Source organism: Sciurus carolinensis, chromosome X (genome assembly GCF_902686445.1).
Source record: "Sciurus carolinensis chromosome X, mSciCar1.2, whole genome shotgun sequence".
NCBI lineage: Eukaryota > Metazoa > Chordata > Mammalia > Rodentia > Sciuridae > Sciurus > Sciurus carolinensis.
In genome coordinates this window covers 87,696,257-87,723,884 of record NC_062232.1, presented here as the reverse complement: position 1 = coordinate 87,723,884, position 27,628 = coordinate 87,696,257, and the positions used below count along the sequence as shown (strand labels likewise).

Below are 27,628 nucleotides of genomic sequence, written 5' to 3'. Positions count from 1 at the left end.
ATTGAGTAGATAAAGTTTTTTGGGTAATAGATAGAAAAACCGCCAACATCCTCCTCCAGTAAACCCTTTTCTCCTCCACGTGGGACATGGCAGAGAGGACCCCCACAATCACTTGCTTTCCTCACAAGGCTATAAATGAGGTAGTACATAGTAAATGAGGTAGTAAAATATTAGAACCAGGAGATAGAGATAGCTTAATGAAAATACTGAAGTGGGTAATACACTGAAATCAGGGGGACACAGTATTATAGGATGAATAAGGGGTGATTTCTCAGGTTATAAAGTTCACATATTGTGGGGTGATGGTATGTTTTCAAATACTTCTCAGGGTCATGAGGAAGCTATTTGGATTAGTTCAGCCTGGATCCAAAGAAGGTTTTGTGGGATCTGCAGCAGATAAAATTGGGAAGGATTCTTCTAAAATAACACAAAATCAACCATGAAAATGAACATTTATTCAGAATGACAACTTATAACAAACATTAAAATGACAGCACCTATAAAAAGCAAAAATTAAAAAAAATAACCCACCACTTATGTAGTTGTATAATCTGGAGTATGGAGTGACCATCCGAAGTGAAGGATATAATGGTTTTATTACAAATCAAAATACCAACTTTTAAAAATTTTACATACACATGTAGCTATGTGAACACATATCAAGAGCCCAAGGATAACAGCTATCTCACTTTAAGATGTAAAATTGTAGACAGGTTCATGTTAAGTCTTCAGCACTTCTTATTGTAACAATTTTATTAAAATAATAAACTAGTTTTTCTTAGATGTAGTCTCATAAAAATCTTGTTTTGAGTTAGAATATATTCATCGGCTTCATCCTATCAATTGTCGATATTTAACCATATTTGGGTAATTGCCATATTTAGCCAATGGAGGCTCTTTCTGTGATCCATTTCCAAATTCCCAGGTTTTGGTCCATCTACTCCTTCTGATAGTTTGGAATGACTTACTAGTTGACATATTAGTACTGGAATCAATGAAAACTTCTGTACAAATAAGCCGGACGCTAAAGTTTGCTTAATTTGAGACAAATGACTACATATTTTGAAATAAGACTTAGAAAGAATGTAGTGCTTGCTTTCTATATGGTTTGAATCAAACTACATGGGCTCTTAAGCAGTAAGTCTGGACTCTGGAGTGACCAGACTGTGAATACAATGACTGTAGCTGCCTTTTACATGTGGTCAGACAGCTCTATTAAAAAGATCCACTCTTGGTTAGTTATGAAGACAGCCAGAAACCTGTCTGTTTTAAGAAACTATTCACTCATTTTAAGGACACACACTCTACAAAATTGAATTTCATGGAAGTATAGATTTGGATATCCTGTTCAAGGCTGCTGAAATTATTTTCTGCATGCTGAGATGTTATTCACACAAATACAGACTGCATGCAGATAATCCATTTACTTTATTTTTTAACTTTAGACTGTTGTTTTGCAAAAGCAACTGTGGTTAGTTATAATATGCAGCAAAGCTTATCTATCATCTATCTTTGGTTCTATGTCTCAGAGATACTTTTTTCCAAAAATAAATAGGCATGGCAGGAAAAATAATTCAACTATTTTAAGAGAAAATCCAGTATTTTATAAAAATTAAGCAAAAAAATATAATCATGTTTCTTTAACACTTCTTTTCTAACTATCTTGCTTAATATCTAACACCAGTGTAACTTTAATATTAAAATGACTGTATACACTGTATTTAACTATACAGCATAGACAAAAATGTCATAAAACCAAATAGTACTTTCTTTTAAAAATCACTTAGGAATAATTCATTCTAAAATGTTTTTGAAAGTGAAACTTCTGAAATCTGTTGATGACATTGACTTTGAAGAAGCATAAGAAAAAAAAAACATGTAGTGATATCTGCAGATCCTAGAGATCTTAAAAAGAAAAGCGAGTATGTTGCCCAAAGTCTTTCTTTTTCAGAAAATATTTACATTGTAGATAGTACTGTAAAGGGATTTTTTTTAAACTAACATCTGTGAAAGCTCCCTGTTATGATTTTGACTCTTGGGGTATTTAATGAGCTTCATTTGTTAAAGGTTTCCGTCTCTTTTCAAATATGATTTTTGAATCAAATAATTCTCTTTCCCTACAGCCAAGAGAAGGCCCTTTTAGATACTTTGCTTCAGCTGCTTCATAATCTAATCCATCAACAGCAGAAATTGAAAAAATGATTGCTTCTGGCAGGAGAACTTCCAGGATGAATTTAATTTTGTCATGTTTTATCCGAGTCAGCATCCTTTCATCTATTTGTTTGTAGATTTCCTGTAAATATTTCACTACCTCATCCAACTGATCATCATCTTCAAAGTATGTTTCAATACAGGGTGTGAACCTGTTTGCATTCAAAAATGATTTCAGCCATCTGGATGCTTTGGTGCCTTTTAAAATGGCCAAAAGATGGTTTTCTGTTCCCTTTGCATTCACAATAAAGTCCACTAGGTTCTTGTTGGCTCGGTCCCGAGCAGCCTTCATCCGGTCAGGGAGAATTTTCTGGAAGGCCATTTTCTTGGTCTGGGAAGTCACAACCATTTGTTCCACAGTATCATCACTCTGCAGCTTTGGAAATAGATTCCTGAAGGTATCCTGTTTGATTGCTTTCCTGATTGGATAACTAATGTCAGCAGCATAGTACTCAAGGAAAGAGCCTGTAAAAGATCCACAACCTATTCTAACTCTGTAGTCACAAATCAATGAAATGCACCAGTCAATACTTTCACTATACTCCTCCCTGGCTTTATCCACTAGTGCTTGTTTCTCTTTACAGTCAAACTTCTTTAATCTTCTGAATGGTACCCTAATGCCTTTCTTCTCAGGATTTATGTTTGCCTCAACAAAAAGCACACTTGCTTTCCTCTCTTTACGCCTGATGCTTTTTACCACTGCTGGCCAAAATGGGTATTTTTGATATTTAAACCAGACTATCATTCCTGTTTCAAATGAACGTGGCTCATAATGAAAAATGAAGCGTGGGAGTTCTTCATCTTCCTCATTATCATCTACTGCAGAAGAACTACCAGGATTTGGAGGTACTGACTTGTCAGAAGCTTGAATTTCTTCCTCAAGTTCCTCAAAATCCAATCTCTGAAAACTTCTTTCATTATTCACAAGAAGTGAATAATCCAGGACAGGGTTAGAGGCACTAAGTGAAGCCTGGCATTCCCCTGAACAACTTGCAGGGGATGTTGCAGCACCCATCTCTGATTCCACAGGTTGTTCCTGGGTAGCATCTGTGCATGGATTTGGATTTGAAGGACCTTCTCCAGGATCCTCAATATTCTCTGAGAAGGTAGAGCATTCAGAAGAAACAGCAGGGGTCTCTGAGCAGATGACTTTTTCCTCTTCTTTCAAAGTTTTGGGCATAGTGCCAATATCTGATGACAAAGTTGGAACAAATTTTTCATCTTTAACATATGCATCCTCTTCTTTGACTGTGGAACTTACAGATAAAATTGCTGAGATGTCGATCTTTTTCTTCTCTTTGTCATCATCATCTTCTGAAAGTGAAGGGAAAGTCTGGCACGAGATGGGGTTCTCTGATGACTTTGTTTCCATTTCACTCGGAATAGTATCAATAGTTGTGTGAACCTGTGGTTTATCATCAGGCTGGGAATTACCACTCTCTGAAGATATTAACAGGGATGTTGGGTCTTCATTTTCCTCAAGAGACTTCAGTAAGTCCCCTTCATGCCTCCGATACTTTTTACGAGGGGGTGAATCAGACAACTTTTGTGGGTCATTTTCAGACATCACAGTGGTTTCTTCTTCATTTGAAATGCTTGCTTGACTCAAAGTTTTTCCCTCATTCAGGATATCCAGTGCCGCTTTTAGTGACCTTCCATAGGCTGTTTCCTCTGGAGGTGGGGCACTGTCCTCTGACTGTACCACTAGAGAGGAGGCAATGGCTTCAACTTGAGATTTATCAAGGATCTTTGTTTCTGTGATGTCCACTTCAATCTTCTCACCTAGTGAGAGTATTTGAACTTCTAGTGAAATTGTCTTTTTTCTCTTACTGTCTGATGAAGTATCAGATCTGGACAAAACTTTCGCTGGCCATAACTGGTCTTTCCAATTGCATAGGACATACTCAACTTCCATTATGAATTAGACTTGTGTGCCAAGGAGTTCTTATCAGAAGTTGAGGTGACTTGCTGTCCTTGTCACTGCAAAAACAGGTCCTACAAAACAACACTTTCAACAAAGTTCCTTGTTTTAGGACTACAAAGAGTTTATAGCTTGTGTTTTGTCTTCACTACAATTACCCCAAGATGCTTGAACAAGTTGTTTGAATAGGACAATACTGGAGGATACTGAAATAGGGAAAAAGAAAAGTATCAGCAAATAAAATTATTTTGTCAAAATAGAATATGAACAAACCAAGAATAAATAAACTAGAGAGAAGACTGCTCAATGAAGGATCAGACAGAGAAAAATGCAGCATAATTTAAAGAGAGATAAGAACTAGAAAATTATTTTACCATACATCAGAATCAAGAACTTGTACATGTTTATTAAGGAGTCATGTATAGTATACATGTTGGCAGAAGTAGAAGGGCTTGTGGTGGTGTTTCAGGGAATCTATATTATTAAACACTTTGATATTTTTATGCCTCTACTATTAAAACTCTGGCAGTGGGTCTCCAAACTGAATATGCTTCAGAATCATCCAGAAGACTTAGATTTCTAGGCACCATTCTGAAAATCTTAATTAGAAGGTCTGAGTTGAGTTCAAAAATTCAAAAATTCATATTTCTAATAAGTTCTCAAATGATTTCAATGCTACATGTCAAAGAGGAACTTTTTGAGAACTAGCATGCTAGCCAAACACAACATTATAATTTCTAAGTTGTAAGTGCTTTTCTGTTCTATCAAAGCATCCAGACAAAGATAACAGGGTCTATACCATCCTGCATCCACACAATACAATGATGTTCTAAAAAGCATAAGTAGAAGGCAGAGGCTCAGAATGGCTGCTATGGACAGTTATGGAACATAGTAGTTTCAAGGATTTGAGAGCCAGACCATTGTCTGGAAACTTGGGTGGACGCCTGAATAGTGGTTTAATACATGATGTTCTCAAGATGAGAAGTTCAAACTTTTTAAGTTATTATGTTAATTACAAATGTTATGGCTAGAGAACAGGGAACAAGTTGAATTATACCCCTGATTCTCAACTGAATGTGATTTTAATATGAAATGTTTTTGAATTTAAAGTGTACAGCTGCAAAGCAGGAAGGAAAATGTCCTTCATGATCTCAGTAAGTGTTTAATGTAAAATGTTCCATGAAATGGGAATAGTCTTACCTTGGCACAATAATTATAGTCCTGTGATCCAGCTGTCTTGATTCTCACTCCAACTATTTGTCCAGCACAGCCTTCACCCTGCTGGGCACTTTCTGTGGTTGTACTTCCTTTCTGGGGTTCAAATGGAATCACATGCAGATTGCCCAGGTCTCATGAACCTCTGATATTAACCTAGGGTGTCCAAAAGGAAGACAAGGAATCAAGGAAATAAAATGGAAAAGGTGTAAGGAAATTTCACTATCAAAACACTAGAAAGCATATCATTCTGAAACACAGGGACAAAGTAAATCTTATCCCTAATGTAGGTGCCATGTTTTATAATATGAAATGTTCTTTAGTATACATTTATGTTATTTGGTTCATGATGAAACCATGTCTCTCAGGAAAAGTGTGAGGTGGGAATAGGAGAGAAGGAAGTAATAATTACCTGTGTCTACAAGTCAGAGTATAGATTTTCTATTTGAATCCTCAATAGTTATCATGTAGCTTTCTTTTTGATACACAAAATTTTCAATGGAATCACAATTACGCTGAACATGCTACCTCAGAATCTATTAATACAAAATAGTTTCATTGCTTTTTTCCTACTTCATAAAAATGGTTGCCTGGAGAAAATTTAGGTTGTTTGGCAAGTGACATCTTGTGATCAGAACCAGAACTGCAGCCAGCCCACAATGTGTAGGCAGGACCTCAATCACTATCAGATCTTTCTTATGGGAGGAGGATGGGAACTACTCTAGCCAGCCAGGAGCCTGCTTGCACTTCTAAGAATTCTCTATTCTAAATTAAGGGTTCTGTTGTATGGGATTATAACAGGAATATATGTCTTTAACCACAATGTTTCTTATTATAAAAACACTCACAAACACTTAAAATTGAAAAGATGAAAAAACACACATACCAAAGAAAGTACAATGCTATACAAACAATCACTATGACAACACTCTATGTATCATTCTAGAATTATTTTACATATATAGATGAATATGTTATCATTCCAAACTAGCTTTAGACCTCACTTAAGAGCATAGCTTGAACATCATTCTACATAAATATTTCCACATGATGTTTTATAAATTATTTTAAGTGAGGTTTTCCCAGGTCTGCAATATTTCAGCTCAATATTTCCATGAAGATGTGAAAACTAAACAAAGACATTATTAATTTTTAAAATAGAGAACAGTTTAGCCATCTCTGTCTCTCCAACTATACAAATAATTCCATTAGTAATTTGGCAGATATGCAATTCTGGATTTGGTTACATAGATTACAATAACATATATACATTCAACTAGCAAATGTATTTATTCTTAAGGGAGCTCATATGATATATGTTACTCTGTAATTTTTTATCTTATGCTATATGTCAGGAATTTTCAAATCACATATAGAGGTTCATGTTTATATATACCAAATACATAATATTCCAATATGTGGATATACAATGCCATATAATATTTTAAACTGCATATATAAATAAACCAAATAATCTGTCTCACTCTTAAAATTAGGTGATACATAAAAATTATTCTTGTTGACCATAACTGTATCTGTGGCCTGAAATAATGAACTGCAAGGAGGATAAACACAGGAATATTGTCAACACTGCAATCAGGCTATCCATTTGATCAGGTCCAGGAAAATTTCCACTACTGGCAAAAGACAGGGGATTATGGGAGCATGTTGTGTGTGTGTGTCTATGAATGTTTATGTGTCTGAAACAAAATGGATATGATGTTCTAGCTTAATTTTTATTTCACGATTATAAAAATAATCATGAAAAAATCCATTCTCAAAATATGAAAATAGGTTATAAAATACTATTTAAATAGTAACCTGATGACCCGGGTTAAAAGAGTTTATTTTCTCCCAAATTTCTTTCTAATCACCCATGTATATGTGTGTGTGTGTGTATATATATATATATATATATATATATATATATATATGTAAATACACATATACATATGCATATTAGTGCAAGTATCTTCCCTCAACTATATATTTGATCCCCTTTCCATTACTCATGTATATATGACACACAGTCGCCTTATGTATCAATCAATTTACAGAAGTATTTCCATCCATGCTGTCAAAATATTTGACAGTAAAATTTTTCTGTAAATCAATAAATGCTTAAAACTTCAAACAGTAACATAATGTCTGGCAATATGCACATGGAATGCTAAGTCAATAAATTAGGATGACCAGCCACACTGCACTGAGTGAAGCCTTAATTTAGAGGCTGTAATCTGATCACCCCTTCTCCCACTGTGGACTTATAAAGCATTGGGAGATACAAAAATTCCAGAGGACTAATTCCTTCAAAATGCCTGTAATTATCTCAAAACCACATTCCATTCCTACCACTCCAAGACCATCATCCCTATTTTTCACATCTATACTCTAGGGCCCTCAGAAGTCACTGGAAAATAATTAAATTTAAGACAGCCATTACCTTGAAGCTTCTTGTCAGCTGCAGCCTGGAGAAATGCAGCTCCTCCCCCAAGACTGGCCAGGCACAGCTCACTGCCAAGCTGCTCACGGAAGGCTCCACCCACTGGCTGAGATGAAGAGCAGAAGGCCCCTCCTCCCTGAATCAGAGGACAGAAACGGCAAGAGAAACTGCTTAAACGTTGAAGTATGGAAATGTTCCTTTTTAAAGAACTTTAAAGCGAAATGGCAACAAGTGTCTGTTTAATTTCCATTTGAATGCTTACAGTGGGTGATTTCTCATAGAAAAGAGGCAGCAAATCGGTTTATCATATAATAACCCAGTTAAATATTCCTTACATTTTTCTTGCTTTTTCTAGCATCTTACTGCTACAGGTGAATTTAAAACCCAGCTTTGTCAAACTGCACTGAACAAGACTGCTAAGGATATTGATAGGGACTGCATTAAAACTGCTCGTCATTTATGAGAGAACTGACTTAAAAATTCTTTTTTTTCTCTGTGTCCATGACATGTTATGTCTCTCCTTTTACTTAATTCTCTTCTTGAATCCTTCAGGGAGGTTTCAGCAAATTCTTCACATACATGTTCACTTAAATTTTTTTTTCGTTTAGGCGGACACAATACCTTTGTTTTATTTTTTTAATGCAATGCTGAGGATTGAATCCAGTGCCTCGCACATGCTAGGTAGGCAAGTGCTCTACCATTAAATTTTTTTGTGGGGGCACCAGGGATTGAACTCAGGAGCACTAGGCCACTGAGAAACATCCCCAGCCATATTTTGTATTTTATTTAGAGACAGGGTGTCACTGAGTTGCTTAGTGCCTCGCTAGTTTTGAACTTGCCATCCTCCTGCCTCAGCCTCCCAAGCCTCTGGGAATACAGGTGCACACCACGGCGTCCAGCTACATGTTTATTTTTGACAAGAGTTTGAACATCACTGGATTGGCAGGAAAACACCCATTTCATATTTCCTAATAACTGGGAATTCATCCTTTTATTGTGTTGTTGTTTTTCATTTGGGCATTTCAATGTGAGGTGAATTAATTTTGTTTAAATTTACATGTGTTTATCTGTTTCTATGTCAGAAATACAGTTTATGCATTCTGTTCATCAAGATTCTCCTGCATTAAATGTAGATTTCTGATTTAGATTAGAAATTCAAATTTTAAGTAACATTGATAATTTGAGGAATGAAGTGTTTTATTTGGCCTTTGTGTCATATAATACAGTGTTACTCACACTTATTATAATTAGTTTAAAATCCACATTTATATAAATATTAATGTTAGAACAATAAATAGAAATGAATTAATGAAGGTGAGTCCTAGACTGGTATATTTTTTGGCTCTAACAATTAGAGTATGTAATTGTAAACAACCCTTACATCTCAGAGGATAAATCACCAAAATGTGTATTTTGCTGATGTCAAAGTTCAATGTATGTAATCAAGTGGCCAGAGGGGACTGTTCCAAGTAGTCACTAGGTACCCAATTATTTTCCACCCTATGGCTCTACCATCTTCTTGGGCCTTGAAGTCCTTCAGTGCATTCTTTGCAACTGGCTAGCAGTCAAAAGAGAGAGGATGGAGAATCTCATGGATGGTTTGAAGGGACAGGTCTGGCAAATATCACTGCTGACCACAGTCCACTAGTCAGAACTCAGGAATGGAGCACCAACTGCCTTAAAGACTGGGGAATATACTGTCCCTGTCTTCTCAGGAAGAAAATATAACAGTTTGGTTAATAGATAGCATTTTCTGTGCCACAGGATGTTTTCTCTTAGAAATTTCTTTATATATTTCTGTTATCTGTTGAATGCTTTATTCATTTATAAATATAATGTTATATTTATAATAAATTGCCCATAAACTGCTAGTTGCCCACTTAATATCCACTTTTTGCATTTTTTCTCATGAGCAGAACTCCAGTTATATTCTAAGCAGTAGTATGAGCTCCTAAAATATTACTTTTCCCAGACTTCCTCACTGCAAGCCATGGCCACATGATGGAATTTCTTGTTGACAAATACAAACAACAATTGCTGTGAAAATTAGATTCTAGAGAAGGTACAAGCAAAGGGGCTAAATATTTTTTAAATTTTATTTTATATTTTTTAAATTTTATTTGATTTTTTTCATTTTCCCTTTTTCTTGGTTACTAGAAATTGCTCATGATAGATACAGTAAGGAAACCATTCCGAACCAAGAAGTGTCTTTAAATAGGATGTAACTCACTAGGGATGGATGATCTTGAGCTCCTGAATAATGGGACCACCTCATTTCAATCAGGACTTAGTGGAACCCTGAACTTCTACATTAAGTCACTGTGTTTTCCAATCTATTTCTAATAGTAGAATGAAGTACTTGATCTTATAATCACCACAAACAAAAAAGTCATTCTTATTGCAGAATTAATCCTTTCTAAGTATTTCTATGTAATTTAAAGAGGATTATTGGGGAATGTGAATATGAGTTTATTTATTTTTTAATTTTTAAATTTTTGTTGTTTTGAATTATACATGACAGTAGAATATTATATGGTTTATTTATACAAACATGAATTACATCTTATTCTAATTGGGATCTCAGTTTTGTGGGTGTACATGATGTAGAGATCCACTGGGTTTATTTAAATGAAGAGATATAATGCTTCATATATTTTTGTTTTCTCAGAAAAACCCAAAAACACACAAAATATGGTCATTAAATTTAAAACAATACTTTCTTGGATTTGTTATTTTCATTTTCCATATTGCACATAAATCAGGAAAGGTGATTTTCAGAAAAAGTTAAAGATCAATTCCAAGTTTAATATTTTATATTTAACTTTTATAGAAGGAGTTGGGAAAGAATTACAACCAATAATAATTGCTAATATTATATTACTAATATTATAATAATAAAGATATAGAATATTGAGATATAAAACCTAATACCTATAAGATTTTATATTCTGGGTTCTACTCTCAGCACTTGATTGATATATGATTTAATTTAATAATCATATGGTTATTTAATGGAGGACAGCCCGGTAAGTGATTCTTAATATTATAACAACAGTAATATTAAAAATAATAATGTTTTCTTACCATATGCCAGGTACTCTGCCATGTACTCTATATATGTCAACCAACTTGATTCTCACAAAATCTTGTCAGATCAGTATTACAGTTTGAATGCGTTCCCCCAAAGTCCATGTGTTGTAAACAATCCCCAATGTAAGAGTATAGATGTGGAGCCTTTAAGAGATAATCAAGTCATGAGGGCTATATATTGATTCCATTATACAGGAGTGGGTTAGTAATTGTGGGTATGGGTTGATGATAAAAGCATGAGTTTGGATCCCTTCTCCATTTTATGTATACTCTCTCACCATGTGATACTATCTGCCATGCAATGACATGGCAAGGTCATTACCAGATGCACTTCTTTAGTCACAGACGTTCCAGCCTCCAAAACTGTTACCTGAACAATGGCTATCGTGTATATATTATACATTCTCAAATATTATAGCAGCACAAAATGGAACAAAATAGTGGGTATTATGAGCATCCTCTTTTTGTAGATGAGGCATTGAAGAGATTGATGAATTTTTACAAGGATGTCCAGAGAGTATTTGGCATATGGCAAATACTTTGACATCTCAGGTGCTTTGACTCCAGGATCCACGCTCTTAATCACTAAGATACATTGCATCTGCCTCATTGTAAATGGAAAATGCCCTGTAAATGTGTGTGAAATGAATGGGTGAAGGAACTCATGTATTTAAAATAGTTATATGCCAGGAGTCACTGTAACTTAAAAGAGAATGCTGTCCCTGACTCTGCATCTAACCTGTCTCCCTCCTCCCTTTCTCTCATTATCTCCTATTTCTCTATACATTCAGGTATTACAGAGTTTAATATAGCTTAACAATCAATGGAACAAATAGTATTACACATTATATCATCTTTGTGAAATTCTATTAATTAGAAGCAAGGCACAGGTTCTATCCATACTCTAGTGGAAGAGATTATACAAGAGGGTGGGTCACCTAAAGCTTGCCTGCCACAATCCTGTATGACTGCATTTACATGACATTTTAAAAATGATAAAAGTAGCTGGGTATGGTGGTGCATGCTGGTAATCCCAGTGGCTCAGTAGACTGAGGCAGGAGGACTGTGAGTTCAAAGCCAGCCTCAGCAAAAGCAAGGTTCTAAGCAACTCAGTGAGACCCTGTCTCCAAATAAAAAATACAAAATAGGGCTGGGGATGTGGCTCAGTGGTGGAATGTCCTTGAATTCAATCCCTGGTACCAGAAAAAAAATGATAAAAGTACAGCAACAGTGAAAGATTAACAATCCCTGGTTTACCAGTCGGGAGGGTGTAGCTATAGAAGGACAGCACAAGGAGGTTATGAGGTGAGGAAATTCTTTTGTCTTCTGATTGTGATATGTTTATATTAACCTAAACATATGTTAAAATCCCTAAAATTGTATACAAAAGAGTTTGAGTATAGTATATGATACTTTTAAGTATGAGTTTAATATAATTCAAAGAATAAAAAAATTAATTAGAAATTTGTAATAATAACCATTATATAAAACCCTTTATATATACATGCTTTACAGATCATCTGATTTTTCCTAAATCATATTTATAGAGACAAAGATAACACCCAAGTATACGCTATTGAAAATCACCAGTCCCACTGTCATTTGGTATATAAAAAGGCATAACAAAATCTCATTCATAACTTAATAATGATGAATCTCTAGATAAATTACAAAATCAGAACTTTCCTTCAGCATATCAGAAAACTTAATTAAACTTAATACCAAAGAGTAACCAGCCCTTTTAAAGAGAAGCAGGACATCTTTCATCTTTGCCAGAGAATTGGAGACAAAGGTAGCTGCCATACAAGTAGATAAAAGGAAATCACTTAAAATTTTGGTGAATTTGTAGAGATAAAGCATGAACTAGTTTTTCAGTTTGGAATATCTGAAGTCCCCAATGCTTATTCACTTACTGCCAGGTTCTTTTTTATGTTCTTTAACCAGAAACTCAAACGTATGAGTAGGGAAAAAAACAAGAAACCTAAAGACTCCCCTGGTAGATATGAGGGTATTCTGGTTGTCACATCTGTCACCTCACTGATCACCAATGCTGATATGGCTGATGTGGTTGGGTAGGCAGGTCCCATCCTCCCTCACTGATTCATGGACATCCCTCCTGAACCTGTGCCTCTGATAGAGGGCAACCTTTCCCAATAGAGGAGGTCCATTCTTTGGTCAAGTGCATATGAGTAGCTGTGGTCCCCTTGGTCAAACCTCAAAACATTCTCTCAAGTGTCCACTGATTTAGGTTTGCAAGACACAAGCTGCTGTTGTGGAAAGACAGATATATAGCCTTAAACACTTAAATTCAAACCCTTCTGCAGAGAGCTAAAGTGTTAAGCCAGCTGGGGAGAAACAGCAAACTTTCTCCTGGACCCAGGCAAAAATCTAGTGCTTCTGAGGGAGGAGTGGAGACAAACTCATTTGCCTGGGAAGGGAAATAACAGGAAACTTTCCCATCCCTAGGACAAAAGCAGACATCCATTGCTGCTGGGGAGAAGCAGAAGCAAAAATCCTCTCAAGGAGCAGCGGGAAATCCTCTTGGGCCCAGGTTCTTACAAGAATGAACAGCAGTGGTCAGCTATTGCTAAGGCAGAGACAAGAAAGTATATCTTTCAAAAGATACAAATCCGAGGTTAGTTGCTATAGGGAGAAGACAGATGCCAAGACAGACCCTATTCTCAAGGTCCAGGTGAACAGGCCTCTATAAAGTTGAGGCCAGATAGGACGAGAGACAACACTCTATTCCTCCCCATGAGCCTAGAACCTAACACTCTCAGCAGCCTATTGCTGACAAATAGGCAAGAGGATGAAGACAGACCCTTCTCTGGTGGCACAGGTGTGAAGGAACGACTGAAAATTTAGGGTGGAAAATCATGAAGAAATAACCTCTGGCACTCCAGGCTCTACTTGAAAAACAAATAATTTAAGTTATGCAAGCCAGATAATAAAGAAGTGAGAAAAGGAAGGAACAATCTCCAGAATACTTTATAACACCAATATTAAGAACAGCTAATACTAAAGAAAAAAAGAAAACCTGACAGCAACAACTTCTGGAAATGATGCAGAGCAACTAAAATTCTTATAAATTTCTAGTGGAAATGTGAAAATGCAAAACTGCCACATTAGAAAACAGTTTGGCAGTTATTAATGTAGTGAAATATATATTTACCATTTCATCCAGAATCCCACTCCTAGGTATTTATCCAAAAGAAATGAAAAATTAGCTACACACAAAGATCTGGTTTGGAATGTTTAAAACCTTTAATCACAATCACCAAAAACAATAAATCACAGGATACACAAATTGTGGAACATTCATACTTCTCAGCTACATTAAGGAATAAGCTCCTGATACATGCAATAGTGTGGGTGAAGAGTAGACACACACACACACACACACACACACACACACACACAAACACACAAAGTGAAGAAAATCAGATGCCAAAGCCTACATAATTTATGATTGCATATATATGACATCCTGGAAAATAAAAAAGTTGGGAAAAAAATCAGATCAGTGGTTGTCAGGAATTGGGGTAGAGAGCGAGTACTGACTACAGTGGGGCAGGAAGGAACATTTTTGAGTTCAGGAAATATTCTCTTGATTGTATTAGTAGTTACATGACTGTCAAAGCTCATTAAACTGTACATGGAATAAACCAATAACTTTAACTCTACAAATTATACCTCAATAAACCTGAGTCTTAAAAAGGCATCCAATTAGAATATGACCTATATAAAAGACTTTGTATTTTACTGTGAAAGGAATGTAGATACATACAGATATTTTGATTTTTACTCTGAATCAAAGACTGCCAAAGAAGGTTGTGGGTACCATAAGGGATGTGTAAAATACTCCCTGGAATACAGAAAGAATATATTACAAATTCAAATTACTTCAATCTCTTCAATTTTTTATTAACTTCTACTTTTGAATTTGCTTTAAAGTGAAGTGGAGGCATCTAAGACACCTACATGATTTTTGACATGGTTGTATAACTTCCTTTAAGTTCATATTTTCATTATAATTTTTCATGAGTGTTTGGCTAGCACATGACACTTTTTAGGAAACCTGATGATATTAACATCCTATAGCTTATGAGATTTATCCTCAATGGCAGAGCTTTTAAGGATACTGAAGTTCTCACATGCCACTCAACTATATGAATGGCAGCAAAGGAAGGAGGAACATAAGAAGGAAGGAAACAGAGAATAGAAGCTAAATTCTTTAATCTGTTGATAGAAATTTGGTTAAAATAAGTCCCCAATGAAAAACAGAAGCTGAAAGGAACACAAGAGACAAACTGGTTATAGAATAACTGTCAGTATTTAGTGCATTAAATATAGTCAGAACATTCACAAACATCATGCAGGGGCCACAGGCATTGGTAAACCAAGAACTCTTAGACATTTAACAGATATACAAAATATTCAATGACACTTAAGGCAGAGACATACACAAACAACAAATTGGCTGTAAACACAGTTCAATCTTATTAATGTTCACTGGGTGAATATCAGTCTACCTGAAGAGAAAGAACATCAGGAAAATAAAAGTTTACAAAGGATGAGTATTCCAAGTGCAGAAAAAGGCAAGCCAGAGAATGAATCATTACTAGTGTCAAAAGGAATCCATGATCTCTGACCAAACATAGGATAGAGAAGGCATAAAAGAAAAACAAAACAAATAAACAAAGAAAAACAACCAACCAGTGACTTAGACATCTCAAGGGGAAAAAGTTCCCATGTTTGGAGCTTTGTATTCTGTAGGCAATGGTAAAAATTAGAATGCCAATAGAAAAAAGTACTAGGAGTTAATATTCAGGATGATGGAATGGGAAAGTTTTTAAAGCAATAAAATTAAAGAATGGTTTATGAGGACCTTAAAATCCCATCATGTCTGAGCATATACAAAGCTCTATTATACTCTGGGTATCCAAATATAGTGTTCTTCCTGGCAATAACAAGCAATGAGAAAGACCTTTCTCATATCTGCCTTGATAAATTTAAAGAAAAAATGAGTACTATCATCAAATATTGCCCACCTCTGAGATACCTACAGGAAAACATTCAAGCAGGATGAAAATTACTCCCATCACCACTCTGATTAATGGAGTTCATCACTTTCTTTCATGAGGAGATAAGATATATTATTACAGATCAAATTTTAGTCTAAACTTCAGAGTTTGTCAAGCAACCATTATGGCAAGATTGCTATGTTTCAAGTTCTCAAACAGATATAGAGACATGGATTTGAGAACCAGCTCCAACTTTATTTGTGGACTGAAAGACAATTGGTGCTACCAGATATCAAAATATATTGTAAGGTTAAAATAATTTTTAAAAGCTTAGTGAAAATGAATCAAACACTATTATCCTATGTAAAAGTATGACTACACAAATGGTATGCCTTTACTTCATGTACAGAGAAATAGTATGTATCCCATTTGTGTACAATAAAAATAAATTAAAAAAAGCTTAGTGAAAAATCTAAGTGTATAGAAGAGGTAGATATGGATGTAGAAAGGAAGGGGAAAAAGAAAAAAGAAGTTCAAAATGAACACAGAAGATCAGAATATGGGCATAATTCATTGGCACATCTGGATACAGACCAGAAATTAATCAGTGAACTCTTCATCATCTAAAAAACTCTATATGTGACTGGTCTGTGTTTGAATGCCTGGTTTAACCAGAAATGCACTGCCGTTATGGACTTCTATTGCCGCAGGGCTACTTAATAGTTTCTTCTTTCTGTGACTTATTCATATGCTTCTGAAAACTCACAAATAAGCTTGAATAAATAACTTCGGAAATTATACTTAAGGATTCCCAGTTAAAAAAACAAAAAAAGAGAATAAGCAAAGGAATATTTTCTGTCAGAGGAGAAGAAAAGTGGACAATGAAAATGGAGAAGGTGGCATGCTTAAAGGATGAATAAATACATGGCATAAGACCAAGAAACATATTGTGGTTTTAGAAAATATTTACAAATTCAAAATAAGAGAAGCAGTTGTATTATGTCCCAGTATGTGTCCCTGAGTATAGCTATTACCTAAAGGGAATAAGTGTGTATGTTGTGGTTGGATGGAAAGTGATGAAGGACAGTTGGAAAGTACATCAGGGACGCCATTTCTGCTACTGAGTATTTTGGTACTATGAGTCTTCTCAAAGTTTATTCTAGGGGACTGGGTATATGGCTCAGTGTTAAGAGTGCTTGCCTAGCATGTGTGAGGCACTGGGTTTGATTCTCAGCACTACATAAAAATAAGTAATGGTTCATCAACAACTAATAAAAAAAAAGTTTATTCTAGGGGAATCCTATTTTAACTTCTCTAAGTTGCCAGTGCTGCTCTGCCTACTTGAGACAGCCAGACACAGATACTTGGGTCTGTGTCTCCTAGACTGACCCAGGTAACAGCACAATAACTTAATTAAGAAGTGAGAGATTCTGGATGGCTGTCATGGCTACCTAGTGTCAGCATTGTTGTCAAGGACTTATTGAATGTCAGGTAGTTGGCTGGGACATGCAACTCTCACATAAGTAGCCAGCATTATGAATAATTGTTTAATTTATTTTTAAGTCTTTTTTGGTAGGTGTAGATGGGCAGCATGCCTTTATTGTACTTGTTTATTTGTGGTGCTAAGGATCGAATCCAGTGCCTCACACATGCTAGAAAAGCACTTTGCCACCAAGCTACAGCCCAAGCCCCTTGTTTAATTTCTTTACAGGAACTTAGCATACCCATGTTCCTCAACTTTTGATGGGGCTGTGTTCCAGTAAACCCATCATAAGTTGAAAATATCATAGTGGAAAATATATTTAATGTGTTCTGTAGACATGATATGATATGAAAACACAAAATAATATACAGAAAACACTGTCAACACAGTCACCTATAGAGCACTGATTGTTTTACCTCATGGCCCCATGACTGACTGGGAGCTGCGGATCATGACTGCTGCCCAGCATCAAGAAAGTATGTTGTTTGCACTGCAAGCTTGGGAAAATAACCAAATTCAAAACTCAAAGTATGGATTCTACTGAATATCAATGGTTTTTGTACCAATTATAAAGATGAAAAATCAGAAGTTGCAGCATTGCATGTTGAACACCAACACTAGAATGTATAGTTTTTAATTTAAAATGTTATGGTACCAAGTCAGAAACAACATACATTTTATTCCATAATCTCAATATGTTTTTAATATAAAATGTTTTATAAAATGGGGAATAGTCTTACTCTCTGTCACGTGGATTGTGATGGGTCTGGTCCTCTGATCCAGCTGTCTTGGTTCTCACTCCAACTGCTTGTCTAGCACTGTCTTCGCCCTGCTGGGCACTTCTGTGGTTGTACTGCCTTTCTGGGGTTCAACTGGTATCATATGCAGATTGCCCAGGTCTTATGCAACTCTGATATTAACCTCAGCTGTCCAACAGGAAGACAAGGAATCAAGGCAATAGAATGAAAAAGGTGTAAGGAAATTTCTCTACCAAAACACTAGCAGGTATGTCATTCTAAAAGGCAGGGACATAGTGAAATCCTATCCCTGATGTAGATGTTATGTCTATTTTTCCCTCATGTTCTTATAATATGAAATGCTCTCATTGACACAGTTATGTTATGCTGAAAACATCTCTATTTGGAAAATTATGAGGTAAAGACAGAAAAGAAGGGAAATAACAACTGCCTTATATCTACTATCACCAAACTATGAAGCAGTTTTTGTTGTTTTCTGTTTGAATCCTTGGGTGGGGCTTTGTCTCTCAGACACACAAATTTTTCAATGGAATTTCAATCACACTCTATATGCTCATTGTCCACTAATACAAAATATGTTTCATTGCTCTGTTTGCTCACTTTCATAAAAATAGTTGTTTGTGGAGAAAATTTAGGCTATCTGGTAAGCGCCATCTTGTGACCAAAACCAGAAGTGTTACTACCACGTCCTTGTTGGAGAAGGGTGGGAATTACATCCTGCTAGCTAGCAGCTTTCTCAGGCTTCTAGAATATACCATGCTCAAATTAGAGCTTTGTTATGCATTACACAAAAACAGAATCCAAATATCTTCACTTCCAATGGTCTTATTGAAAAAAAGAAACTTTGCATGCTCACTGAAAATTGAAAATATGAGAAAGATATATAAAAAGAAAGTATACTTTGAGAAAGATAACACTATTATTTCTTGTATATCTTTCCACATTTTCATTAAATATAAACATTAATGCACATCATTTCAATCCAGTTTTTTACCCTGCTTAAGCTCACAGTTTGAACATTTTCCCATAGTAGTAAGTATTTTCAATATGATTCTTCAATGAATCAGTTCAAATGTAATTTCCCCCAACCTTGAAGCACTTTATCTCAATCTTTTTTCTGTTTATTGTTGGAAAATGACTAAATATATATTAAAGATCATTTTAAAACAGAGATAATAAAACTTGTCCTGTCTCCTCAACTACACAGATATTTCCATAAGTAAGTTGCCTGTGTGTGCATACTTGCATGAGCACTATGTGTGTGTGTGTGTGTGTGTGTGTGTGTGTGTGTGTGTGTGTACAGTACCGGGGTTGAACCCAGGGACACTTAACCACTGGCCCACATCCTCGGCCATTTTAAAAGTTTTGAAACAGGGTCTTGCTAAGTTGCTGAGGCTGGCTTTGAATTTGCCATCTTCCTGCCTCAGCCTCGCAAGCTGCGCCTTTTATTTTTTTTCTGATTTGCTTATACAAAGTCTTTATTAACATAGTCTTTTCTCCTTAATGACATACAATGCTGCTTGCCATTCTGAAATTCGATTCATTTCACATAATACTACTTAACAGGCATCTTTTTTGAATCACTAGAAGTTCATATTTTCATTTGTTAGCTATGTAACATTTCACTAAGTGGAAGTATCCTGCCACATAATAACTTTTAAAACTGCTAATAGAAATAAACCAAATTCTCTTTCAATCTCACTTTTAAACTTAGATGATGTAGAAAAAATGGTTCTTGCTGACCACAGCTGTACCTGTGACCTGAAAGGATGACTTGCAGTGAGGACACCGGCAGGACTTGAAACAGCAACCAGAATACCTGTTAGACCAGGTCCAGGAAAAATTCCACTAATGGTAAAAGAAAACGGGAGTCAGAAAGGAGAACATGTGTGTGTATCTGTGAATATTTGTGTCTGACACAAAATGGGTATGTTGTTTCAGCAAAATTTTGCTCTTCTAATTATAAAAATGATCATGGAAAGAAAGCAATTCTAAAACCACTGAAACCAATTAAAATACATTTTTAAAATTGAGCAATCTGAACCCCCAGAGATGTTGACTGTTAACACCACAGACCCCCAATAAAAATGCAGATTTTTACAAGGGTTATCACTCAGCAGCATATCTGAATCTCTTTCCATGTACATGCACATTTATATTTGTGTTTGTATGTGTCATTCATTTTAAATGTTTACATATTTCTATCAATTATTTTTGGGTAGAATATAAATGTTTAAAAATATAATAAAATCTGTAATGAAGATAGAAACATGGAATGCCATGTAAAAAATTAACGTGAACGGTATGTCTCACTGAAGTCTTAATTTTAGAAGCTGTAATCTGATCACCTATTCCCACACTGTGGACTTTAAAAATATCGGGAGAAACAAAAATTCCAGAGGATTAATTCTGTGCCAGAAACAGCAATTTGACCAAAACCATGTTTCATTCCCACCTCTCCCAGGCAATAATCTCTAATATTTTTCACCTTAAAACCAAGGCCCAAAGAAATTCCCAGAAAATAACTAGCTTAAAGACAGCCATTACCTTGAAGCTTCTTGTCAGCTGCAGTCTCCTGAAATGCAGCCCCTCCCCCAAGACTGGCCAGGCACAGCTCACTTCCCAGCTGCTTGGAGAAGGCTCCGCCCCCTCCTGTGATGGGGAAAGCAGGGGGCCTTTCCCTCAATTAGAGGGAAGAGAATCACCAAGTTAAACTGAAATTCACTTAAAGGGAAAAATGTTCATTTTTAAGGCACTTGAAAGCGGAATGGCAACACGTGTCTCTGTAATTTACATTCAAACCACAAGGGTGGGTGATTTCCTAAAACAAAAACAAAAACAAGAGGTAGAAATGTCTTTATCAAATAATAAAGACCAGCAAAGAATATCTTTTATATATTTTCTGACTTTTTGGCACCAAATTTCTACAAATGATTTTTAAGATCCAACTGGTTAAGCTCCATTTAAAAGACCCACTAGGTCCTATTTGTGATTGCAATAAATTAATATATTATTTGTGGAGAATTAATTCTCTAAACTGTTAATTCTTTTGGTTGTGGGTCGTGCTCTTTTTTTATTCAGGTCTTTCTATTTATCCTTCAGGAAGTTCATAGATTTATCAACTACAATCAATTCTAGATATAAAAAAATCAACTAAAAATCTTTAATGAGGTATATATCTAAATACTGAAATTGCAAAAAAAAAAAGCTAGGGTAAAACAATGTTGAAAACAGAACAGTTTGATAAGACTGTTCTCAATGCAAAAATATCACACTATTCTAAAGTAGTTCTTACATATAACTAATAAATAGCAAAGTAAAAGTGGGCAAAGAACAAAAAGAGAATCCAAAATACTCTGAGGGAACAATTCTATTTACTTTCTTGTGAGCCAGATAATCAATGTAACTACAGGCATATCTGTCCTTCTTGTATATTTGCAAGCCTGGAATCTGTTTGGTTAGAGGTGCTTATATTAGGGGTTCTGTTATACAGCCCAATTGATTTTTACAATAGTCAATGCCCTACAACTTAACTTTCCCCTTGTACTAAAGCTGACATTTTGACTGCCATCTACAATTCCATTTACTTTACATCAATTTGTTCAGTGGAGAAAAGGAGGTGTTGTTTATTAGGGCTTCTCAAAATTCAAAATAAAAATTAAAACTGACCAATATATAAAAGATATTCACTTTCCCTAATAATCAGAGATGCAAATGTAAACAGAACTGAGATGTCATTTTTCTACTTAGTTTGACTGAAAAGAAGCAAAAAATGACATAGTGAACAGTTAGCAAGAAAATGGACATTTTCATACTCATGCCCAAGACAACAAAGTTGGGAAGAAGGCAAGATAAAATCAGAGCCAAAGTCCACCTGACCCCCAAACATAAGGATGTTCACTCTCTCCACCAATACTCACCGTCTCCTGGGCTTGGAATCTTGTCTCTTCTGTAGAATCAAAGATAATGTTATTTACTTTCAGATTGTGATGAAATTGGTGAATATACCCCCAGAGTGTGGATTAATTTCATGTTCCTGCTGGTGAACACATGGTGAACTACAACCATCTTCAATAGCTTACCATACTTATTCATGAACTCTTTCCATCTCTTACATTCTCACACAAATTTAAAAATATTTTGGTACACTATGCATCTGCACTGAGTATATCTGCATGACAGCATTCACTTGGCCTTAGAACAGTTATGACACGTCTTTTTTGTGTTGCTTGGTCTTGGCAGTAACTTCCTTTACAGATATGCCTGTTCCTGGACAGGCATTGAAAATCATTTTTCATGCAGTAAAGTGCCCATTTCATTTCACCCTTATTAACAACTGGCAATTCCTTGTTCCTGTGCTTTGTTGTTTATAATTGTCAATATGGGAAACTGTATTTCTATGTTTTGTTGAGCTTATTCACAAAATCCTCAAGAGATTAAGACATATTTAGATTTTTATTCCTTTAACTTTGAGTTTACTTCCTAGGAAGTGCTAGAACTTATACACTGATGGTGGATAATGATTCTGAGGTTTACGTCTCTTAAGAAAATGTTATGCTAAATTTTGGAACATAAATTCTAAAATTTTTGAACAACCCCATATGATCATAGGTAAACACATCTACCACATCCTAACCATTCAGTTTAGAGAAACTGTTGTATTATGACATAGCTCTTCCTGTATTGAACAGATAGGAAAAAAAGAACTATTTGCATTGGGGACTCTAAAGAAAGAAGAAGCCAACATTCATTTTCCCAGAGTTCTGTAACAGAAGGGTCAGGCTGGGACATTTTTCTATAACCACTCTAAAAAGAACATCAAGGGTTCTTTGGTGAAATATGGATTTCTGTTGGCAGGATACAATGTTTAGCCTTTAAGAGTTTGTCATGGAGGCATTATGACAGGGTTACGTTTTTGACATTTTTAAACAGGCAAGAAGTCAGACAGTTGTGGGTTTAAAACCCTTATTAGCTCAGTCGAAAGAAAACTCTCAAATCCTTGACAAGTATTTAGTTCATCATCTCTACATTGTAGTTCAAAAATGCATGGGGACAAAGTTTCATAGGAAATGTGCATCTCTGATATTAACCTAAGTTATGAAAATATCAAATATTAAACTACATTTAATGATATGGTAACAAAAAGCTGTAGCTACCCGGTTTTCTAGAAAGCAGTATTTTTGAAGACATCTTACTTTAGGGCCTTTAAGGTAGTTAATGGTTCTTACTTGCTGTAGCATTTTTATTATCCCCCCTGAAACTTCACAAAGTAGTTTGAATGAAGTTTTTTCAGTGAATGATAACTGGACTACATTAAAACATGGCAAAAAAGAGATAAGATAAAAATTTTACTTGGCTATGCAGAAAGAAGGCTGACCAACAATGGGGAGTGGAGATAAGATACAAGTCAGAAGAATAAATTGTATTGACAAAAGAGGTTGAGACACAGAACATATTTTGAGGGCCAGAAACAAAAACAGGTAAGTATGATGCAACACAAACTCCATACCCTATGTTTATTTTTTTCTCTTGTATAAGAAAAAGAGAATGTATATAGGAGGGTCTTTGACAATTAGGAATGTTATTTGTGTTCCTGGGTAATCAAACCCTTTTGGATCTCTCCGAGTTATCATAAGTAATGCTGGATTTAATGTTTTGTAAGCTGCTACTGCTTCCCGGTTTGTTCCAAGAAACCAGACAGTGGCATTCAACACCAACAACTTCAGTAAAAGCACGACCTTAGGAATCAGAGGTTTGTGATAGTTGCTGGGAAATAATTAAATGTGTTAAACCATTGCAAATATTATTCTAGGGAGTACACAGTTGTATCTAGAAGGTTTTAAGACTTTAAGAAGGTCTGAGGAAATCTTTGTAAGAATGCTATCTAGTATTTGGTGATGACAATCTAGCATAGTTGTTAAGGTTCTGAGAGCCAGGCCATGAGCTGGAACCTGAAGAAGACAACTGAATAGCCTTTTGCATGATTTCTTCATAGTGGTTTAATACATTCTCAAAATGATAAGTTCTAACTTTTAATTACAAACATTGTGGCTGCAGAATGGGAAGTCAAATGAATTGTACCTCAAATTATCAACCAGTCATAATTGAAATATGAAATGAAATTTAAAAATTAAAATGCTATAACTGTGGGCTGGGAGTACGGCTCAGTGGTACAACACTTGCTAATATGTGCAAGGCCCTGTGTTTGATTCCTAGCACCACATACACTCACACAAAAGTAATATGATACAACTGCAAAGCAGGAAGCAAAATAAATTATCCCTCATGATCTCAAAATGTTTTAACCATGCAGTTTCATGAAATGGGAAGAGACTTACCCTCTGTCACGTGGATCCTAGTGGGTCTGGTCCTGTGATCCAACTGCCTGATTCTCACTCCAATTGCTTGCCCAGCAGAGCTTTCACCCTGCTGGGCACTTCTGTTGCTGCACTGCTTTCCTGGGGCTTAACTGGCTTCACATGCAGATTGTCCAGTTTGTGTACACCTCTGATATCAACCTAGACTGTCCAAAAGAAAGACAGGGAATCAAACCAATAAAATGGAAAAAGTATAAAGAAATTCCCCTCCCAAACCCTAAGAGGTAGTCATTCTGAAACACAGAATCCCTGATGTAGATGTCATATTTATTTTCCTTTGTGCTGTTCTAATGTGTGAAAATTCTCTGTTACTTATTTATTATTAGATTCATGCTGAAATCATCTCCCTCAGGAAAATCAGGAGTTGGAGACATGACAGAAAGAAGTAAAAACTGCTTTGTGTCTACTATGAGCAAAATTCTGTGTAGCTACTTTTAATATTTTATATGTGTGAATCCTCACATCAGTCCTCACATGGAGTTTTTTCTTCTATACACAAATCATTTTCAACATATTTTTCAATCACACTCTACAAGCTGTCTCATAGTAGGCTAAAACAAAATATATTTCATAGATTTGTTTATCCATTCCATAAAAATGGTTGCCTGGAGAAAGTTTAGGAAACCTGGCAAGCACCATCTCGTGACCAGAACCAGAACTGCAGACTCTCAGGTCCTGGGGAAGGGAACTATAGTCATCTAGACAGCAGTCTTCTCAGGCTTCTAGAATTTTTCATTCAGCTTAAGAGTTGGAAGCATGTGTTGTACAAAAATAGGGTCATAAAGTCATAATTTCAGTATTTGTCATTACAAAATCTCTCCTGCACATTTCATATCTTTCTTCATCTCTTGAATTTCCAAAAACAAAAGCAAATCCCTACAACAATGGTCAAAATATGTATTGAAACTCTATGTATTTGTATATTTTTCCTACTGATACTTAAACATGTGCATGGTTTTTGAAACCAGAACTTTTATTCTTCCAATAATAATTTGATCATCTTTCAATATCAATACTATTTTCTTCATTATCTTTTTGTGAATTACTTTACAATAATTTTTCCATATTTCTAAACTTTACCTCATTTTCTCACAATGAAAATGATTCAAGCTTGTTTTTTAAAAATGAAGAAATTAGCTAAAATGTTCTGTGTCTCCAACTTCACTTATATTTACAATTTTAAAAGTAGCATACATATTTCCAGGTTTCACTTGCATGCAGTGTACTATTGCATACATATTCTTTTTTGAAAAAGCTGGGATTGTATGATGCAGGCCATTCTGCAATTTGTTTTTAAAAATACACACTGGATATGTTTTTTCATTGCATTTAGATATAGTTCTTTCTTTTTATAGGTAAGTAGTATTCAACATTATGAGTGAACTATTCTACGTGACTATTTCACAGTATGCTTTAAAATTTTTCTGAATTATTTCTCAAGAGTATATAGATGAATAGTTTCTACTTGAATGAGTAGTCTAATTTAAATTGTAAGAAAAGAACACCAACCAGGTAACTAGCTTTCTCTGATCAACAGAAAAAACAAACTTCAGCTAAACACAATGGAATGTGTGTGGGTATCTCTTCAAATATTTTAACATGATTTATTATTCCCTTTGGAGTTCCACTGATACACACAAAGAGTCTATAAGGTCATAAAATATAAATTAAGAAAATATACTTCATCAGTACTCCAGCCCCTGTTGTACACTACTTACATTTGAACTTAACCCCTTTGATTTTTTCCTTCATCACATACATATTTAAATACACTATTTGCATTTCTTTATTCAATTACATGTTTTAACATCTTTTCATGTTTTCATAAATTCACACCATTTTGGAGAAGGTAGCCCCCCCACACCGATTTTAAATGCTCACTGCAGGTTTTATATGCTGATACAGATACTACATGCTTAGTGAAATAATGAAGAAAGAAGGAGAAAATTTATTCTTTCCCCCCTTGATATCCTTTATTACGAGACATCCTTGATTACTGGATATAGTTTTCTTTATTATATTCAGATATATCTATTGTTTTATGGTCTCTCAGGTATGTTTTATAATATCATACAAATAGGAACATATCATTCTCTTGAGAGGTAGAGATGTAGACAAAGATCACCTTTTGCACATCATTAAACAAACAACTCTTTTAAAACACTGCGTATCCCCTGAACAAATAACCGAACTCCCAATTCTCAGAGGTACTTGAAACTGCGCAATTATACGTTACTTCAGATCACTATACAAACTCCGACAAAACAATATGATTTGTTTGAAATACAAATAACACGATCAAAGACGTATAAAACACAAAACATTTCCAGAAAACAACTTCTTTTTCATTCAGGATCATCATAACTGGTTTTTCAAAATAAGGAAAATTAATTTCCCAAGTTTTGTTTCATCGTTTACCCTAGCCAGTACTGGTTTTTAACTGAAACATAAAAAGCCTTCTTCAAAAGTTACGTTTGGCAACCGCATGAAAAAATTTTCCCCCCACAGGTGTAATCTGATCACCACCTCCCCCACTGTGGACTTTTAAAATATTTGAAGGAATACAAAATCCAGATATTAATTCCCTCACAGAAATAACGACTCCCACAAGGTATTGATTCCGTCACAGAATCAACGACTCACACAAAAAACGACTCTCCTTTCCCATTACGCCACATCAACACTCTCTTCTTTTTTCACCTTTACACCAAATCTTCTAGAAGTCTCTGAAAATAACCAGCTTTTACGACAGCCATTACCTCCAAGCTCCTTCTCTTCAACGGAAGCCTGCGAACCCTGCATGTAACGCGGCTCCTCCCCCACGACTGGCCAGGCGCAGCTTGCTTCCAAGCTGCTGGAAGATGCTCCGCCCCCTCCCTGTGATGGGAAAAGCGGGAGGTCGTTCCCTCATTTAGAGCCAGGAGAGTCATTAAGTCAAACCAAAACACAGTTAAAAGAAAGAAATGTTGTTTAAAACGAACTTTAAAGTGAAATCACGACATATGTCTGTTCAATATCAATTCAGACCCCCTAGAGCGAGTGATTTCCTAGGGGAAACAAAAAAGAAAACGAGGTAGCATATATCTTACTTGTATCATAGAGACGC

At 35.4% G+C, this 27,628-nt stretch overlaps 1 protein-coding gene across 11 annotated transcripts; it reads right to left on the bottom strand.

The window, feature by feature from the left end:
* Positions 1–435: 435 nt before the first annotated feature.
* On the bottom strand, positions 436–27,628 carry Pwwp3b (PWWP domain containing 3B). Of its 11 annotated transcripts, none has more exons than XM_047536296.1 (9): positions 27,166–27,296; positions 24,484–24,668; positions 22,066–22,094; positions 20,693–20,966; positions 19,900–19,993; positions 18,128–18,313; positions 7,791–7,957; positions 5,333–5,503; positions 436–4,338 (listed from the first exon to the last, which is right to left on the bottom strand). In XM_047536296.1, the coding sequence occupies exon 9, from the start codon at positions 4,124–4,126 to the stop codon at positions 2,045–2,047; it is 2,082 nt and encodes a 693-aa protein (XP_047392252.1). In that variant the 5' UTR covers positions 4,127–4,338; positions 5,333–5,503; positions 7,791–7,957; positions 18,128–18,313; positions 19,900–19,993; positions 20,693–20,966; positions 22,066–22,094; positions 24,484–24,668; positions 27,166–27,296; the 3' UTR covers positions 436–2,044. The 11 variants fall into 11 exon arrangements, with proteins under 11 accessions (XP_047392252.1, XP_047392259.1, XP_047392258.1 ...); XM_047536303.1 differs by having other exon boundaries at positions 20,693–20,869; XM_047536302.1 differs by having other exon boundaries at positions 20,693–20,797.

Excerpts from the sequence above, each read along its gene's own strand:
- Pwwp3b (XM_047536301.1), bottom strand. The coding sequence starts at position 4,126 with ATGGAAGTTGAGTATGTCCTATGCAATTGGAAAGACCAGTTATGGCCA.